We start from the raw sequence: 17,626 nt of genomic DNA, 5'->3' as shown, positions 1-17,626 counted from the left end.
TATGGAGGATTTCTCATTCCTCTTCATCGAGTTCAAACATTTCTCCAGGGTCGCGTGGTGGCTCAGTCAGTTAAGTGTCTGATTCTTGATTTCGGCTCAGGTCATGATCTCAGTTTGTGAGTTCGAGTCCCATGTCTGGCTCTGTACATCACAGAGCCTGCTTCGGACTCTGTGTCTTCCTCTCTCTCTTCCCCTCCCCTGCTCATGCAGGCTCTCTAAAAAAAAAAAAAAAAAACATTTCTCCAAATTCATGTGGATCTTGATCCTGCCATTATTTTATGGCTCACACCTGTGCAGAACTCACTGCCTGCCAGAAACAGTTCTAAGTCCTGTCTGTAATTAGCATGATTAATCCCCACAGCCTCCTAATGAGTACATATCATTATCATCCCTGTTTTGCCAATTAGAAAATAGTCACAGAGCAATTAAGTAACTCACCAAAGATCACACAGCCAGTCCGTGGCAGAACCAGAATTCAAGCCCAGAAAGTCAGGCTCCAGAATTTGGGCTCTCAGCCTCTATACAGACGCTTCCAAACATCTGACAGGCTCAGCCAGTTTTTTGGGCCCAAAAAGACTGACACGCACTTAGAGACCTCCTTTTTTTTTTTTTTTTTTTATTTTAACATATAAAGAACAGACTAAGGGCTCAGAGGCTTTCACCCGCAACAGTATTATTTAATTCAGGATATGTTATAATAGTTTATATCATTCCATTTATTTTCCCATCACTTTCTACTTAAGATACTGGTGTTTCATTTGGTAGTAATAACATTTCCTTCTAAAATAAATCTAAATAAAAATAATTGTGTCGATGTAAGAAAAATGTTTAGTATTAGTATGGGAGGTTTCCAAATACAACAAAAATCATAAGGGCCAGAGGAAAATTAGTGACCTTTGGAAAGATCCTGTGCAGTCAAGTTAGGTGAGGCTGTGCTGTAATGACAAAAAGGCCCTAAGTCCCAGTGGCTTACACAGCTGAGCCGATGGCTCACTTACAGTAGTTGTCCGTCAGGGGCTGGTGGGGTGCACTCCCCACCCTGATGACTCCATATCCCTACGTGCTTCTGAAACAGCCCCAGTGCTGGCCCTTCAAGCTTCTGCCCGGGTGTGACGCACCAGTTGTTTCTGCTCTCATTTCATTGGCCAGAACAAGTCACATGGTCACGTCTAACTTCAAAGGAAGCAAGAAAGAGTAATTCGGTCATGCGCCTGAAACGAGAGAGGAGGAACAGGTGAGAACAGCCGGCAGATAGTGAGTAAAGCAATCTGAAAGGTGGGTCTAGGAAAGGAGACTGAGTCTGTCTCTGACCACGATGACCAGCCCCACCAAGGGGCCTTCAGCACCTGTTCTCAGAGAAGGGACTCTGGTCCGCCAAGGATAAGACCGTCTGACCGCACCATTCTGTTAAGCTAGTGCTGCTCCCCGGCAGCAACTCGGGATGCCTTTTGGTTGCAGGGTGTTGTTACTTCGTAGAGTTGCGGCTGAACTCTGTGGTCAGGTTTTGTTTGTTCCCTGAAGCTGGACACAGCAGTTTGGGCTTCGGCTGAGATAGGATTTGTCACTGCTTTGAAAAGATACCCAGAGAAGGGTAATTGGAAAGGAGAGGAATTCAAAGATAGGGCCCAAGGAACCATTTTCCGGGCAAAGAAAAAAAGAATGTGCAAAGACGCTGAGCCAGACACAAAAGGCTGGCGTGGCTGCAGCCACGGACTAGGGAGAATGGAATGAAATGGAGGCTGGGGATGCAGGGATAGACACACAAGGTCCACGGGAGTTTTGAATTTTATGAGTTTAATTATAAATGCGTAGGAAGCCATTAAAGTTTCAGTATGGGGGGGCCTGATGCAGTCTGTGTGTAAAGAATTATCCCCCCCCCCCCCCGCAAGAGTGCGTGGTAGGGAGAAAAGAAGTGAAGAGACTTTCGCAGACCTCCAGAGATGATACTGATGTGGACGAGGTTGAGTGTGGTACAGGTGGAAAGATGGTGAAAATCTGAGTTACTGTTAAAGGTGGCAAGCACTGGATTTGATTTGGGAGAGAGGAACACAAAGATAGTGACTCCCAGGGTGTGGGGTGATGGACTATGACAATGCAGGTGTGATTACTATTGTTCTCTTTCAAAGCATGAGGAAGGGGGAGTGAATTGTCCTTCATTAACCTAGTAACTGAACTCCAGTTCTGGTGTGTCTACTCCCAAGGTCCTACCTTCTCCAATCTCCCCAGACCCATACATTAATTTCTATAATGGGGGGGGGGGATGATATTTAATGCTATTACTATCCTTAAATGTGAAAATACATAAATGCCCCTGAATGCAAATGCACACTATCAGTGGAGCCAGCACGAGGTCTGGGACCCTACTCAACGGCGCCGGCACGTGGGACAAGTGTCGGGAATATAAATTTCATAGATGATGTAAGGGCAGCGCCAGACCAGCCTTGGGGAGCAAGTTTTAAAATCTTGCTTTCTGATTGGTGCAGTGGCCAAGGGCTGGTGTGTCAATGCGGGGATGTTAGCTTGCTCGGTGACTAAACCCAGAGAGCGGTGACTGGTGAACCGGTCGAGCTGCCTTCCCTCTGGGTTTGGAGAGATTAGTCCGTCTTGGCCTGTGATTGGTGGGATTGTAATGCTACTTCCGCTGTGATTGGTTAAACCTGTGCGGTTATTTGAAAGTTTCTCAGCGCCAATCCAGCATTGGCCACTAGGGGGAGCCCGGGATGCGCAAAGCGAGGCTCTTCGGGCGTGTCTGAGCCGCTTCCTCCCCGAAGCCCTCCAGTTCTGCAGCGACAGCTGGTTCTGCCCTGTGCCCTCAGGCAACCGCGGGACTGGGATGGGGGTGTGGGGGACGGAGTTAGAACTCCCAGTTCTGGCCCGGGTGGCCACGCTTCTCTGCACAGCCCTTTTGGCCCCTTCCTCTGGCTCCCAGCCCCGCAGAGGACATTGGCTGACCGAGGGGTGGGCAGAGAGTTGGTGAAGGTTTGTGAAGGCCCAGATCCAAAACGCAAAATTGTGGAGTCTGTCAAAGGAGACAGGGCAGCTCCCCTCCCTCCAAGGCGCCCTCTGCCCGCCTCGGAGTCCTCTCAAGTTGAATAGCCTCCACCAAGCCCTTTAAAATCCTTAAAGGACTTTACGAAAGGAGCATCTCTTTGGGATTTAGAACTGTGCCACGTAGGTCAGGGCCACTAGGGAGATCACCCTCTCCAAAGACACCCCCTGTCATCCCCAGGCGCTAGCACAACCTGCAGTTTCGTCTTGCCATTGCACTTCGTCAATATTTGAAATTCTCTTTCAATTTTTTAAAAAAAATTTTTGAGAGAATGCACGTGCGAGTGGGGGAGGAGCAGAGAGGCTGGGCGGGGGGGGGGGGGAGGGGGGGGTACAGACTTTCAGATGTGGGCTCTGCGCTGAGCCAAAGTTGGAAGCTAAACCAACTGAACCACCTAAACGCCCCTGACATTCTCTTTTGAAACATTTATTTGCTTGCTTACTGTCTCTGCATCACACCTCCCCGTCAAAATGTAAGCTCTGTGAGAGAGGGAATAGGGAGGGCCAGACATGCCAAAGAATGCCCGTTACATTGGAATTTGAGATAAACAACAACTTATTTTTTAAGTGTAAGTATGCTTCCTGCGTTATTTGGTACATATTTATATTAAAACATTATTCGATGTTTATCTTAAATGTACCTGGGCACCCTGCAAGTCTGTGGGGGAGGAATCTTGCCTCTTGCCTTCACAGCTGTATCCCACACCTGCAGTGATGCACGTGGAAAATGCTGAATAAAGGCTAAATGATTGGATGGATAGAGTCCTTCATTCATTCACTCATTTGTCCATCCACCCCATTATATTAAGTTCCAGCTGGGTCCTGGGAATTTAACAGTAAATGGGACACAGTCCAATGGAGGAGGCAGAGACCCAAGCAGCAACCACCATTTGACTACACTGTGATGGTGTAAAGTGTTGGGGGCCGGGTGAGCACAAAGGAGGAACCAGGAGGGCTGCCCAGAGGAGGAGTCCAAGATGGAGCTTGGAGGGGGAAGGGGGAAATAGAAAGGTGTGACAGCAGCTTTGGGCAGAAGGCCTAGCATGTGCAAAGGCCAGAGCCAAGGTGGAGGCTGTGGGATTTGAAAGAGGCGAGTGGCTAGGAGTGGGGGACCGATGTGCAGTATGGGTGGGGCAATCAGAGAGAGCAGAGGAGGAGACTCGTCCACTGAGTATCCGTACCCAGCAGTCAGCTACAACAGTGATGCTAGGTTGGTATCGCTGTGCCCATTGTATTGATGAGCAAAGTGAGAGAAGTGAAATGCTTGGCCTGCCAAATGAGTGGCAAAAGCTGAGCTTCAGACTCATGTCTGACAGACTCTGAAGCCTGCACTGTTCTCAAAAAGCCCCTGGGTTAGGGATTGGAACCCCAATTGGAGGATGAAGAAACTGAGGCTCAGAAAGGTGACAGGGCTGTCCCTGTGAATGTGGCTCCATCCAGTTTCACAGGAGAACACTGAGGCAGTACAAGGGGTACAGTTTGTCGCCAGCCGTCTGAGAAACCACGGGAGGGCGGAGGCAGGACCCAGGAGTCCAGGATGCTGTACTTCCTGTTCCTGTTTGGGTTGGGTCTCCAGGACCCCCTTGCTGAGCCCTGTGGCTAATTCCTTGCATGGGTCCTGGGCGGGTCCACGGTTTCTATGGAGACCACCTCCTACCATCCCTGAAATCTCATTGTGACCAGTATTAAGAGATTAGCGCTGCCCCGCAGCCCTCACAGGGTCTTGGGTGCCAGGGTGGCAGCAGGGGCTCCCCCAGGATGAAGAGGTTGCTCACTGTGCGGGATTCCATAACACCAGGAGGAGGATGTCAGACTGGGGCCAGGGCTTCCCCCAGCACCTCCCAGGTATGGTCCGGACTCCACATCTACCTGGAGAGGAGGACGGGGTGGCGGCAGAGAGACACACGCCTCAGGGGAGAAGTCCAGATTTTGGAGCAGTGCAGAGGCCTTGGACCCCTGGCCCCCAACCCAGGAAGGCCCAGGGTCTTTGATAGGCGGATGCCATTCTGATCAAGGCAGATCCAGATTCCCTCAACAAGGTGAGGGGAGCATTACAGAGTCTTTTAGTTAAAGACCAGCTACCTAATCTCCTTCATTTTGCAGTTTGGGGAATTGAGGCACAGAGAAGGAAAGTGACTGCCCAAAGTCAGTGAGTTAGTGAACTAGAGCCGGTGGGTCGCCTGAGCAGAAGGCAGTGATTAAGATGGCATTGTCCCCTCTGCTTGAAGTCCAAATGCTCCTCCCCGACCTCCACAAAGGGGGCCTCCTAGTCTTCTTCCCCCGGGGCTGTCCCATTGGCCATGCTCCCCTTCCCTCCCTCCCTCTCCTCCTCCTGACCCTTCCTGTCTCCCGGAGGCTGACAGAGACTTCTGGGTAGGCTCCACTCCACCAGAGGACATGGCCGCCAGGCCCTAACTGTCCCATCCAGGGGACATGCCCTGGCTGAGTCACCATCTGGATGGCTGTGGACATTTTTGTTCCCCGCTTCAGCCTCTCTGTGTCTTCAGGGTCCAGACGCCGTGGGGGCCCTACCAGCCCATCCCCACCCCACCTCCTGCCAGGCCAGCAGCAGAGAGATTTAGGTCAGTCTCCAAAGCTCACAGGGTCAGGTTTTCTGGAAGGCCACACTGGGGCCTGGGGACAAACACGGCTCTGAAACCAGGTAGAGACAGCTCAAAACACTGTTGACCCAGCAAGGTGAGCCTCACTTGCCTCCCCTGTGAGGCGGGGGCAATAACCCTTCCTTCCTCCAAGCCTTGCTCTCAGCGGCTGCAGCTGTGCCATTAAATCATCAACTCGAAGTACAGAGCAGTGGAGGGACAGGGGATAACACCCGATCTGGTATGCGTGGAGCAAACCAGGAAGAGGCGGAAAGAAGTGAGAGGAGTGGTTGCCTGTGGTGAGGACAAGGAGTGGACTGGTGGGCACTGGGGAGAAGGGGACCAAGACTTCTCAAAGTTTTTTTATTGTTCTCATTTAAAAATTTTTTAATGTTAATTTTTGAGAGAGAGCAGAGCATGAGCTGAGGAGGGGCAGAGAGAGAGGGAGACACAGAATCTGAAGCAGGCTCCAGGCTCTGAGCTGTCAGCGCAGAGCCCGACGCGGGGCTCGAACTCATGAACCGTGAGATCGTGACCTCAACCAAAGTCAGATGCTTAACTGGCTGAGCCACCCAGGCGCCCCTTGATTTTTGAACCATGTGAATGAAGTACTGATTCAAAAATTAATTACAAAATTTTAACATGGGGCGCCTGGCTGGCTTAGTTGGTTAAGCGTCCAACTCTTGATTTGGGCTCTGGTCGTGATCTCACGGTTTGTGAGTTCGGGCCTCTCCGCTGACAGTGCAGAGTCGGCTTGGAATTCTCTCTCTCCCTCTCTGCCTCTCCCCCTACTTGCTCTTCTTTCTTTGTCTCTCAAAATAAAGAAACGTTAAGAAAAAAATTTTAAATAAAAATTTTAACAAATTGGTAAAATATCACGTAGCAATGACAATCACACATACCTCAACAATATAACAGGAGTATAGCCAAGACTGAGACCAAAGTGCTAGGACTTGACACAAGTCACAGAGAAAGCCTGCCTTTGAGTCTCTGACTTTGACCTGGAAAGGCCCTTTATTTCAAGCCAATCTCGTTTGCCAACTGCAAAATAATGGTCACTGGTACCAAGAATCAGGAGGTCTCTATATGCTAGCCATAGTGCCAGGTGCTATCTGAATATCTTCTCACTGAGTAGGCATTCTGATTACCAGGAAGCTATCATCATTCCCATTTTACAGATGAGGAAACTGAGCCTCACTGAAGTTGCAACTAGTGAGTTGCAGACCATGGATGCACCTCTAGGCCTCTCTCTCTCTTTTTTTTTTTTAATTTTTTTTTATGTGTATTTATTTTTGAGATAGAGACAGAAAGAGACAGAGAGAGAGACAGAGAACAAGCGAGGCAGGGGTGGGGTGGGGGGGAGGTGTGCAGAGAGAGAGGGAGACACAGAATCCGAAGCAGGCTCCAGCCTCCAGGCTGTCAACACAGAGCCCAATACAGGGCTCGAACTCATGAACTGCGAGATCATGACCTGAGCCGAAGTTAGACGCTTAACTGACTGAGCCACCCAGGCGCCCCTAGAATCACTTAGGAACTTTAAAAAATATTGATGCCTAGCACCCACTCACCCCAATCCCAAGATTTGATCATTGGTCTGTGATGGGTCCTGGGCATCAATATTCTTTTAAAGGTCCCAAGTGATTCTAATTCACTGTCAGGGCTGAATCGCTGCTTTATGCTAGACAACTTTTCAAATAGGAAACCGAGGCCAGGGAGGAAAATGACCTTGCCCAAGGTCAGTGGCTGGAAGCTGAGCTGAGGCAGGGCTCTCATGGAGCCTTTTTGAAAATAAATAAGACGTGCTGTCCTCTGGGCAGACAAATTTCCATAGGCACTTGGTTTGGTAAGTGGAACAAGGACTAGATTTCTACACTGACTCACCTCCTTGCACAGAGAAGCTTCGTGCAGTGAGCAACCTGTACAACTGTATGCAGTTGTACAACCTGTACAACTTTGTGCAGTGAGCAACCTGTACAACTGATTCCTCGCCTGCATCTCAGGACTCCCAAAAGGTACATCTCAGTGACTTTCAGGCAAATATCTGGGGCCCTTCAGTACAAGGGTGCAGGGAGACCCAGGGTGGTTCCTGGGATATGGGTTCACCCCTTACACCATGACCAGGGCCTGGGCCAGGCAGGGGCTTGCTATCATCCTTCAGGCCCCACAGGGGCTGGGCAGGCCCCATCTAACTCCGAAGGTCACTTCTGCAGATAAAGTCAGGAACATAATCGGGGCGGGGGGGGGGGGGGAGGGAAGGACATAAACAGAACAACAACAGCCTCAGCCCAGAAGTCACAAGCCACCTGGCAGGAGGCAGCCCTCAGAGAGGCCCCGCCTACACAGACCCAAGTCCTCCTGGCTTGCTTCCTGATCATTCTCCAGACCACAGGCTCTACCCTACCTCCTGAGCCTTGTAGTCGGCATCTCCCACAATGCCCTGCTCTCTGGCCAGAGAGGCTTCCATGTCCTTCCGTCATCACTCACCACGTTCTCCACTTCTGGGTGTCCCTTCTGCCCAGGACGCCACTTCCTCCAGGAATCCATCCCTGACCACTCCAGCCCAGAGACCGACCTTCCATCTCAGGCCTTCTCCAGCCCGCACAGTCCATGCACAGAGCCTGCACCCGCCTCAGGAGGGAGCTTATTTTAATGTCATACTCGCCAACTTGCATTGGGCACCTGGACGGGCGGTGTAGCCTCGGGGTTAAGAGCACAGACTCTGGAGAGCCAGACCGCTCAGGCTGGAATCCCAGCTCTTGCTTCTCACACACTGTGTGAGCTTGGGCATATGACTCAAACCTCTGTGCCTCAGGTCTGCGAGATGGTGATAAAAATACTGCCTACCTCACAGATTGGTTGTGAGGGTTAATGTGGTAACACGTGTAAAGCCTGCAAAACAGTTTCCTTAGCATCAGCCATGGTCATCCGTGCTCCGTTTCGTCCTCATAGCGAGCCTATGAGTTAGGTATTGTTATTCCCAATCGCGGGCGAGGAACCAGATTCAAGAGAGGAGCAGAGTCAGGGAAGGGCCCTGCGTCTTGCTCTGTGGTCTGACACTGAGGACACGGCCGAGGCGGGCCATAACTTGGAGGCCTTGTTTGCTGCTCATGGCTGTTCCTCAGAGGGTCCACAGGACTCAGGGCCAGGTGAATTCTCCAGAAGTGGCTCTAGGCACCTCTCTGCTCGAGCCAGCCATGGGTGGGGGGGTGATCGGCAAAGCAGGGCATTTTCAGTGCATCTTGTTCCCTAATGTCTAGAACACATCACCGAGTCCAGAGAGAGCCCCTGTCTTCCTCAGGCTAGCTGGAGACCTAGGACACGGGGGGCGACCTCCTGTCCCTGGATGAGCCCCCATCCCTCCACCATCTGCACATGGAGGGAAGGGATATCCTGAGGTTGGCCCAGCATCTTTCAGGTTCCCATCACCGGCTCTGCCTCTACCTTTCAAAGGAAGTATTAATGGGAGAGCATCTAAGAGGCAGGCCCTGGGTGAAGCAGGCCTGTGCGTACCCTCCCTTGGCTCCTAGGAACCTCAGATCCCATTTGAAAGGCTCTGGCCCGCACTCTCCAGCCTCTGACACTGCAGGATTCTAGAATCCCATGCTCAAAGCTGCCGCCCTGCATCCCTGTTTGTAAAGCCCCCCCTCCCCCCCCAGCTGCCTTTATCTCTCTTTGGTAAAAGAGCAAATTTGCTCAGGACCCAGAGCAGAGGGAACAAGCAGACTGTTGACTCTTGAGCAAAACCTAGTCTTTGGAGAACAGGAGAGGAGGCGCTGGATGTGCGTGGGGAGGCCAGCAGCCTCTTGCATAACCCGGGTGGCCTCCTGCCCACCCAGGCCTTTTCAGGGTTAGGGGTGAGGCAAACCACAAACTCATGCCCAGTTAATTTTTTAAGGCAAAATCAACAGGCTCAGCAATGATTAGCAGGCAGGTAATTTCATCTTAATCGTGCTGAGTAGAGGGAGGAAGGAGGCTTCTGGGGGCCCAAGGATGGGGTCAGTTATCAGTTAACCACACGAAGTTTGTTTCCTTCCAAATCCGCTGGCCTTCAGCCCTGAGTTCCCTCATCTTCCTCTCGGAAGTACTCCCGTGGCAACCCAGTGGCCATCAGTGATTGAGGGAACGAACGCTCCACCATCCACGGTCCCCAGGAGGTGTTTCCAGGGCCCTTGAGGGCTGTGATGAAGCACCAGTGTCCTCACAGAGCTTGCGGTCTTCTTGTTAAGGCAAAGCTCCCCGCCCCCCACCACCACTGTGTGGCTTTGAGCATGTTCCTTCCACCCTCTGGGGCTCAGTGAGGGCCCTAAGGTCTGTGGTGCAGCCTACAGCCAGCTGCTACTACCCTGGGGACCTCAGTGTCTCCATCCACCAAATGGGTGGGTTGGCTGAGACACCCTTTCCAGTCTTGAAGTTTTGCGAGGTCATGATTGGATTAGGCCAATGTGGCCTTATCCAGGGTGAGGAGGGTTTCAGGGTGAGGAGGGTTGTATGGGCCGTGCTTTAGGAATTCAGGGGGGAGAGAAGGTGCCCAGAACAGGGAGGGGGCCTACCTGATATCTGCTGTTGGCACCAGCAAGCGTCAGATCCCAGCTCCGGGAAGAGAGCTGTCCTCTCAGATGGGAGGCAGGGGTCTCTGTGGGGTGGGGTGGAGTAGGGCTGCGGGGATGGCCTGGCAGACCCCAGTTGGCCCAGGACCCCTCCCCCTGGACTTGAGAACTGCCAGGGGAAAGACAGCAAGGCCGGACCAGCCCCGGGCCTGCTGGCTGCCTGGACTGGAGTTTGGTCAGTGGTTGGGGACCTATATTGTGAGAAAGTTAGGACTTTGTCCACAAACTGGAATTTGAAATTTCAAAGGGGCGAAACTGGAGGGCCCTACCCCAGAGTGGAGATGGCTCTTGGCTTCTTTCCCCCACGACTTTTGTTCTTTGTCTTGATAAGTCCCAGTTCCCCGGGTGGTGGGGCGGGGCGAGGAGAGACAGGAGATAGTAGGGTAGTTAGTACCCACGGGGAGCTAAGATGCCAGGTGGCCTGGGGTGGCCAGTGTCTGGACGATGCCTCTGGATTTGCACATGCCTAGGGACAGGCTCCTTGGCTCCTCAGACCCCTGAGCTCCCGGCAGGAACATGACAGAGTCGCAGGCTCCAGGGCTCCAGAATTCTGTTGTCCTTTCTGGGACTCCCGGAAGGAGGCAGAGGTATGGGGTGAAGCCCTTAAACTCTGCAGTCAGATTTGGGCTCAAATGACAGCCCCTCCTTTGTGACCTTAGGCAAGTCACTTCCTGTCTCTGAGCCTTAGTTTTGTCATCTGTAAAGCAGAACAGATAAACTGAGGGGAGCAGAAGATTCTTAGCTCCGGGCCTAGCACAGAATCTCTCCAGAAACGTTAGCCATTATTATAGTTTAAAAGAAAAATGAAGTGGTCCAGAGTGGCAGCTCTTAACCATAGTCCACACCAGAGGCTTGAGTGCCCTGCCCACAGCTGGGTGTGAGGCAACCCCTTCCCCCCCCCCCCCCAGCTGCCCCAAAGGAGCCCCTCTTCCCTTCTAGAGCTCTCCTTCCCTCCTAGAGGCCTCCGTTTCACTATCTGCCACATGAAGGAGCTGGCTCTCTTGGTGAGCTCTGAGGGCCTCTGTTATCTGCTGGGAGCCACCTCATGTGGAGTGGGGTCAGACAGCCCAAGGGGCAGGGCAGAGGGAAAGAATGGCTGCTGAGTTGACAGCACCGAGGCCAGCCTTTGTATCCCTGGGAGCTCTCCCGAGCAGGGTCCTGATTGCGACCGATTGTGTGGCTAGGGTGTCAAGGAGTCAATCGCCAGTGACGATAATTGCCTCTGTTATGCCAGATGCCTACACGTGGCATAGCCTACAGCGTCCCTGCGAAGAAGGCATCAACTCATTTATCTGAGGCCAAAACTAAGGCCGGGTGGGGTAGGACCTGACATCATAGTTTGGGAAGTTGGCAGTGCCCGGATTTTGACCTAGCTCTGTCTGATTCCAAGGCCTGTGGCTTATTTTATCTTTTTATTTGATCTTCACAACAAACTACACAGTAGGCCCATCTTATGGAAGGAGAAACTGAGGCTCCAAAATAATAACTCGCCTGAGATCACAGAGCCAGTTGATCTCACAGGTGGAGTGTTGTTTATATGGGGGACATGTATCTAGAAGCCATTGCTTGGGGTTGGCTAAGAGCAAAAGGAACCACATACGTAATAGATTGGAAAAGCTCGTGTGTGAGTAGTTAGAGTTCAAGAGTGGGACATGGGCAGGGTATGAAACAGGTTTCTGGACTGTGACTCAGAAGCAGTGGGTCATGTGTGTTGTGCGTTTGGTAAAGTGTTCGTGTCACGGTCTGCGAACTTAGTAGCTTGTCATGTGCAGACTGTCCGTCTGGTGGTTCTTATGTGTGCCGGGTCATGCACGTGACCTGACATGGCTCACCCCAGTTGATCATAGACCTTATTTAGTTCAATCTAGGGTGTCATCTATAGAGGTTGAAAATTTGCTATTTTCGCTACCCGTTAAACTCCGATGTGCCGATAATCACGCCCCATTTTGGTAATGGGGAAGTGTGCCTCTTAGAACTGACAAATCGCTGTATGTGCAGGCCACGTATTGCTGGCTTGTGAGGGGGGTAGCTGTGTGTGGCCCATCGCAGGTGCCAGACAGGTGGTAGGACCTGGGCTCAGCCCTGGGGGGCCCCTCCCAGAGCTGTCCCTCCTTCTCCTCTGTGTTTGTCCCTCAATCCGGTCTCCTGCCCAGCTGAACTCTGTACCGGCTACTGGAGCCAGGATCAGACATCCTCAGGTAGGCACGGGAGGAATCCGCCAGTGGCTGAAGTCTCCTTTGGCCCTTAACAAATGTCAAAGTGCAGATTGGGGGAAGGGGAGCTCTCTCTTCCTCCCTCTCTGGGGGGTCTTGACCAACGGACAAATGGGCCAAGATCTCCCCCATTTTACAGATGGGGAAATTGAGGCCCCGAGGGAGATGTGATTTGGACAAAGTCATCCGAACAGTGACAGAGATAGCTCCTAAACGGAGGTCTCCTGACACCAAATCCAGCCTTTCTTATCCTCTAGAACCATGGCTTCCCCCCACAGCCCCAGTCATCTCAGGCCTGGGGAGACCTTGGAGGGGGGCAGAACTAGCCTACACAGGGCACAGAAAAGGCTTCTAACTGGAAGAATATGAGGGGGGTGCCTCTGCATGTCCTCACACACCACCTCGCCCACTGATTTACCCGCACATAAACTCCCCCACGTACGTACTCACTGATTCACCCTTTCCTAATTCACCCACTCGTTCATTGATTCACTCTGTCACTACCTCACCTCCGCACCCCTCCCTACTCAGCTATCGTTAATTCACCCACTGGTGCTCCGGCTGGCAGAGAGGACAGGCTCCCAGACTCCCAAATCTAGGCCCTTCTGCCCTCGCCTGTGCTTTCTACCTCCTTCATTGCGACCTCACCTCCCCGGCTAGGTGGGGAGCTCTTGACAGGGCCCGAGGAGAGGGCCTTGGGGCTGGAGGGAGAGACAAGAAAAGGGTGAACGCCTGCGGAAGGTTGGCAGGACCAGCTGCAGAATTTGCAGGGCCCCTTGTTCGGAAATCGTTAAGAATTTTGGCAACAGCAGAGCATGAAACCAAGCACAGGGACCTAACTGCTTGGGTGATTGGCTCACAGACGGCCCTTCTGGGGGAGGCGATGGGTGGAGAGAAGAGGGAGATAGGAAAGGGATGGGGCGGGGAAGACGGGATGGGCACTTGCTGGGTGCTGCCTTATGGTTGCCTGATACCATCTCATTTAATACTCAAGCCACCCTTTGAGGTCGATTATGCCTTTTACGGAGGAGGAAACTGAGGCCCCAAGAGGAGAATCATTTACCCAAAGTCCCGATTAGTAGGGGGTAGGCGCCTGAGTGTAATCCAGGTCTGTGGGGCTGCAAGCCTCGTCTCTGGCTGTCTAGGGGGGCGGGGGAAGGAACCAGGAGGAGGTGACGTCTGACCTGAGCAGCTGGTGCTATGGGGGCTGGTGGTGGCCATAGTGGGGTCATGGAGAGCAGGGCGGGGAACCAGGGGTGAATCCATGCTGCTCCCCAGGGGAGATGGGAAACTGGAAGGGAGTTCCCAGGAGGAGAATCTGGAAGACTGGTGTCTGGGCGCTGGGATTTAGGTTTTTAATTCATGTGCCACAAGGCAGCTCCATCTCAAGAGCATTGAAGGTAGAAGTCACTGATTTGGGAGGTTACTGAATTAGGGCATCTTGGAGGTGGGCTGCCAGTGTCTGAGCACATCAGTTAGAATGCCGGACTCGGGGTGACAGTTGCTTGGGGGCATGGCTGAGTCAGGGGTCAAATGAGTGCCGGTGAGTTAGCGTGCCCGTTTTACAAAAATCCATACCTGAATATCGGGGAGTTAGGGCCCCAGCTGTTGTAACAGCACCCTGGTGTCCACCGGGAGCCAACAAACAGCCAAATCCCTGCAGCCCCGCCCAGCCTCTCCTCCAGTGGGGGAGCCGATTAACCATTAACCCCCACCCCTCCCCGGCAGAGCCTCCACCCCTTCGCAGGGGCTAGGCCAAGACTCCCAGCAGATCCTCCCAGAGGACGGTTTGAAACGCAGGAAGGCAGAGGGGGCCCCTGGGAGGAGGCGGTGGGAGGGCGGAGGGCGGGGGCCGGGGCTCTGCCCGGAGCCTTCGGGGTGGGCATCCTGGGCAGGGCAAGCGGCTGAGGTGTGGAAGGGGAGGATGCGCCTCTCCAAAACCCTTGTCGACATGGACATGGCCGACTATAGTGCCGCGCTGGACCCAGCCTACACCACCCTGGAATTCGAGAATGTGCAGGTGTTGACGATGGGCAATGGTAGGTGGGGACAGGTGTACCCAGGCGTGCCACTGGGGGTGGGTATGCCAAGATACCGGAGCGTGTCTGTGGCACTCGACGCTGGGCCGGGGGGAGAATGACAGAAAATGGCAGGTTGGGCCTATAGGCCAGTATGGGTGTCGCCAGGTGAAAAAAATGTGCCCGGGTACAGTGACCAGAGGCATTCTGGGTGCGGGAGGCCTGAGCGGGCAAGTCCCCGGTGAAAGTAGGCCCCGGGATTCCCGCCTGGCCCTTCTGGTCCCTGTTACCTCAAAACTAGGTCTGCTCAGAGCGTCACTGGAGCGTGAGGACACGACCGTGAGCTACCCGTTGGCATCTGGCTCCAGTACTTGGGCCCAACTAGGCCCCTTCACGAACCCTTTGGGCATAGGTCCCGAGACATGGAAAGGTGTCTTCTGTCCCTGAAGATGCTGGATGGAGACACAACCGGGTGTCTTTGGGACTTTCCTGGGGTGAACGCCCCGCTTAGGAAGAAAAGGAGTTCTTAAGGGAAGTTTTGCTCAGTGAGATGCCAATCAGCAGTGAGTGCTGTGTGTGTGCTCATGACTTCCTCTTGGTGTGCCTGCACCAGTTTCTGTGTAAGTGTGTTGGGTGGGGGTGTACCGTGTTGGCAAACACATTCCTTCGGGAATTCATTGGCGTATTTGTGCCCGTGCGTGCCTGTTCCATGTCGATTTCCATTTGTATTTGGTCATCGAGTGTGTCTGTGTCTGTTGATGTCTCTAGGGGCACATGTGTTTGTCTCGCTTATGTACATAGGCAGCAGTGAATGTATGTACATGTGCCACGGATGTGGGTCTGTTCGTGTGCCCTGTGCTTTCTGGATGCGTGTCCTGTATGCACGTTCTGTCTCGTGGCCCTGTTTGTACCCACCTGTCTACAGGTGCTCGGTGCACGTCCCTGTGCTGAGTGTCCGTACTCTCTGGTAAACATGATTATGCAGACATGATATGCAGGGTTTTGATATTGCCGTTTGCCAAAGGAGATTCACATCAGCCACATGTCTGTTTCTCTCTGAGCAGATCTTCTTCTCTGAGTGTGTTTCTCCTCAGGTTTGTATATCCGCTCCCATATCACCAAGAGCACATCTGAATCGGGTGGGAGGGTCTCCTCCGCAAGGAGGTAGGGGAAGGGAGGAGGCCTGGAAGGCAGGAAGCTTCTAGAGGGGAAGGCCCCTAGGCCAGCCTCAGAGGAGAGGTGGCTGGCAGGTGGCCAAGGTCAGCCTGCCACCTGCCTTCCTTCCATGGCTGCGCGGCTTCAGCAGAGGTCTGTAACGCGTGTGGTCACTTTGGCTCAGCCAGAAAGATGTGACTGCCCTGCCCATGGTCGGCCTCACCAGCTGCTCATCTGCCCCTGCCATTCACTCACTGTGTGACCTTGGGCATATCATATCCCCTTTCTGGCCTCTCTATCTTCTGTAAAATGGGCTTAATCACCTCAGGTCTGCTGGCCAGCCGCCTTTTAGGAGTGTCCGCATAAGGGAATTGAGGAGACAACACACAGGAAATGGTAAACAAGAAGCTTCTGCACTAGGCAGAGTGTCGTGTGACCCTGCAGGGACATTGTGTGCTGTCACACTCCAGGCCACTTCCCAGCCCCAGACTACTCCCTGGGGCCAGCCCCATCACCCCTTCAGAGCCTACACCTCCCAGGAATCCTGTGCACTTGAGGCAGAGGCCGCCACTGGGTGTCCCCCAGACAGAACAGCCTCCCGCTCAGGAGCCAGAAGAATCTGGGCTCGGATACTAGCATTGATCCTTCCCAACTATGTGAGCTCTGCAAGCCATTTTCCTCTATGAACTTCTGTTTCCTCATCTGTCAAATGGGAATAAATAATGGCGCCTGCCTCTCAGAGGTAACCAGAGGATTAAATAATACAAGGCACCCGGCGCTTAGCACTGGTAACTGATCCCGGCCCCACATGGGTCTTCTCAAGAACGTTCGGCATCTGTAAGAAAGGGCTGTGTTTCCTTATGACATTTGAAGGGGTCTGAGTGTTGGGATCCCATTTTAAATACATCCTGGGCTGGTGCCTCCAGGACTCCATGGAGAGATCCCCAACTGTCCCCCACCCCACATTCAGAAGCAGCAGCAGCAGCAGCAGCAGCAGCAGCAGCAGGGTCTTTGTTTATCAGAGGCCTCAGCAGGCACCCCAACAACAGCAGCACTGGCCAGAGTCGTCCAGCACCCCTCGGGGTGTAAATCCGCATCCTCTACTTAACAAGTGTGATGACCCTGGGCAAGTCACTTGTCCTTTCTGAGCCTTGGTGTGCTCGATTGGAGAATGGGGCTATCAGCTGAACCCAGGGGTGAAGTGATACACCAGGCGGCACTCAGCCCCTTCCGCCCAGGGTGTAGGAAGCCCTGCCCCCAGCCTCCACCGAAATGGCCAGGAGTTGTGGGGGTCATATCTCCCCAGGGGCTGGGGGAGGTGAGGCTGAGGGAGAAAGGGCACCGACACGGCTTAACAATTATCCCCATCTCCGGGAATAATTCACCAAGTGGAGGGGGCTGCGCCCCCGGGCACCCTCAGGGGTCTAGGAGATGTTCAGCCAGGCGAAAGCAAAGATGCAGCGGTGTCCTTTTATGCCCGGAGGTTGGACAACACCTGCTCCAGGAGTTTGATTTTGCAGGAAAGATTTTATTTCACAAATGCTGATACAGTGCTTTTTATGTACCAAGCACGTCACATACATTGATTCACTGAATCCTTGTAGGAGTCTTAGCCGACGACACATGGCTAAGAAGTGGGCAAGCTGAGACTGAAGCTTGGCAGGAGGGCTACAGAGCGCGTGCTCTTGACTGCAGCGCGACGCCCCTCTCCGGTTCTCAGTGGGGTGTGCCCTGGGAACTCAAGGTCAGATTCAAGGTTTCTATGCAAACATGTGTGCATGCCTGACTGTGTGGTGTACATATGCACGCGTTTTTCTGGGGAGATGGCCCATGGCATTTAGTATCTTCTCCAAGAGGTGGAAGATTTGCTTACAAAAATATGCTTCAGCTACTGAAATTAACACACAAAAAAATTGGAAACAACCAGACCAGTCGAACCACCACCTTTTACAGTTAGGGAAACTGAGGCCCAGTACGACTTGAAG

General features: G+C 53.0%; 1 protein-coding gene across 5 annotated transcripts in view; it reads left to right on the top strand.

The window, feature by feature from the left end:
- The first annotated feature begins 1,188 nt into the window (after nucleotides 1-1,188).
- Nucleotides 1,189-17,626, top strand: part of HNF4A (hepatocyte nuclear factor 4 alpha) — a 39,158-nt gene continuing 22,720 nt past the window's right edge. For 4 of the 5 annotated variants that reach the window (XM_047854669.1, XM_047854667.1, XM_047854668.1 and 1 more), the window contains exon 1: nucleotides 4,798-4,893. In XM_047854669.1, the coding sequence (XP_047710625.1) occupies nucleotides 4,854-4,893 (40 nt within the window). In that variant the 5' untranslated portion in view covers nucleotides 4,798-4,853. Of the gene's footprint in view, nucleotides 1,276-4,797; nucleotides 4,894-17,626 lie in introns of those variants that run through there. The other variant, XM_047854670.1, reaches the window with a different exon arrangement.

This window comes from Prionailurus viverrinus, chromosome A3 (genome assembly GCF_022837055.1).
Source record: "Prionailurus viverrinus isolate Anna chromosome A3, UM_Priviv_1.0, whole genome shotgun sequence".
Classification (NCBI taxonomy): Eukaryota; Metazoa; Chordata; class Mammalia; order Carnivora; family Felidae; genus Prionailurus; species Prionailurus viverrinus.
Note: the sequence above shows the minus strand (reverse complement) of the source record. Positions and strands in the feature narration are given on the sequence as shown.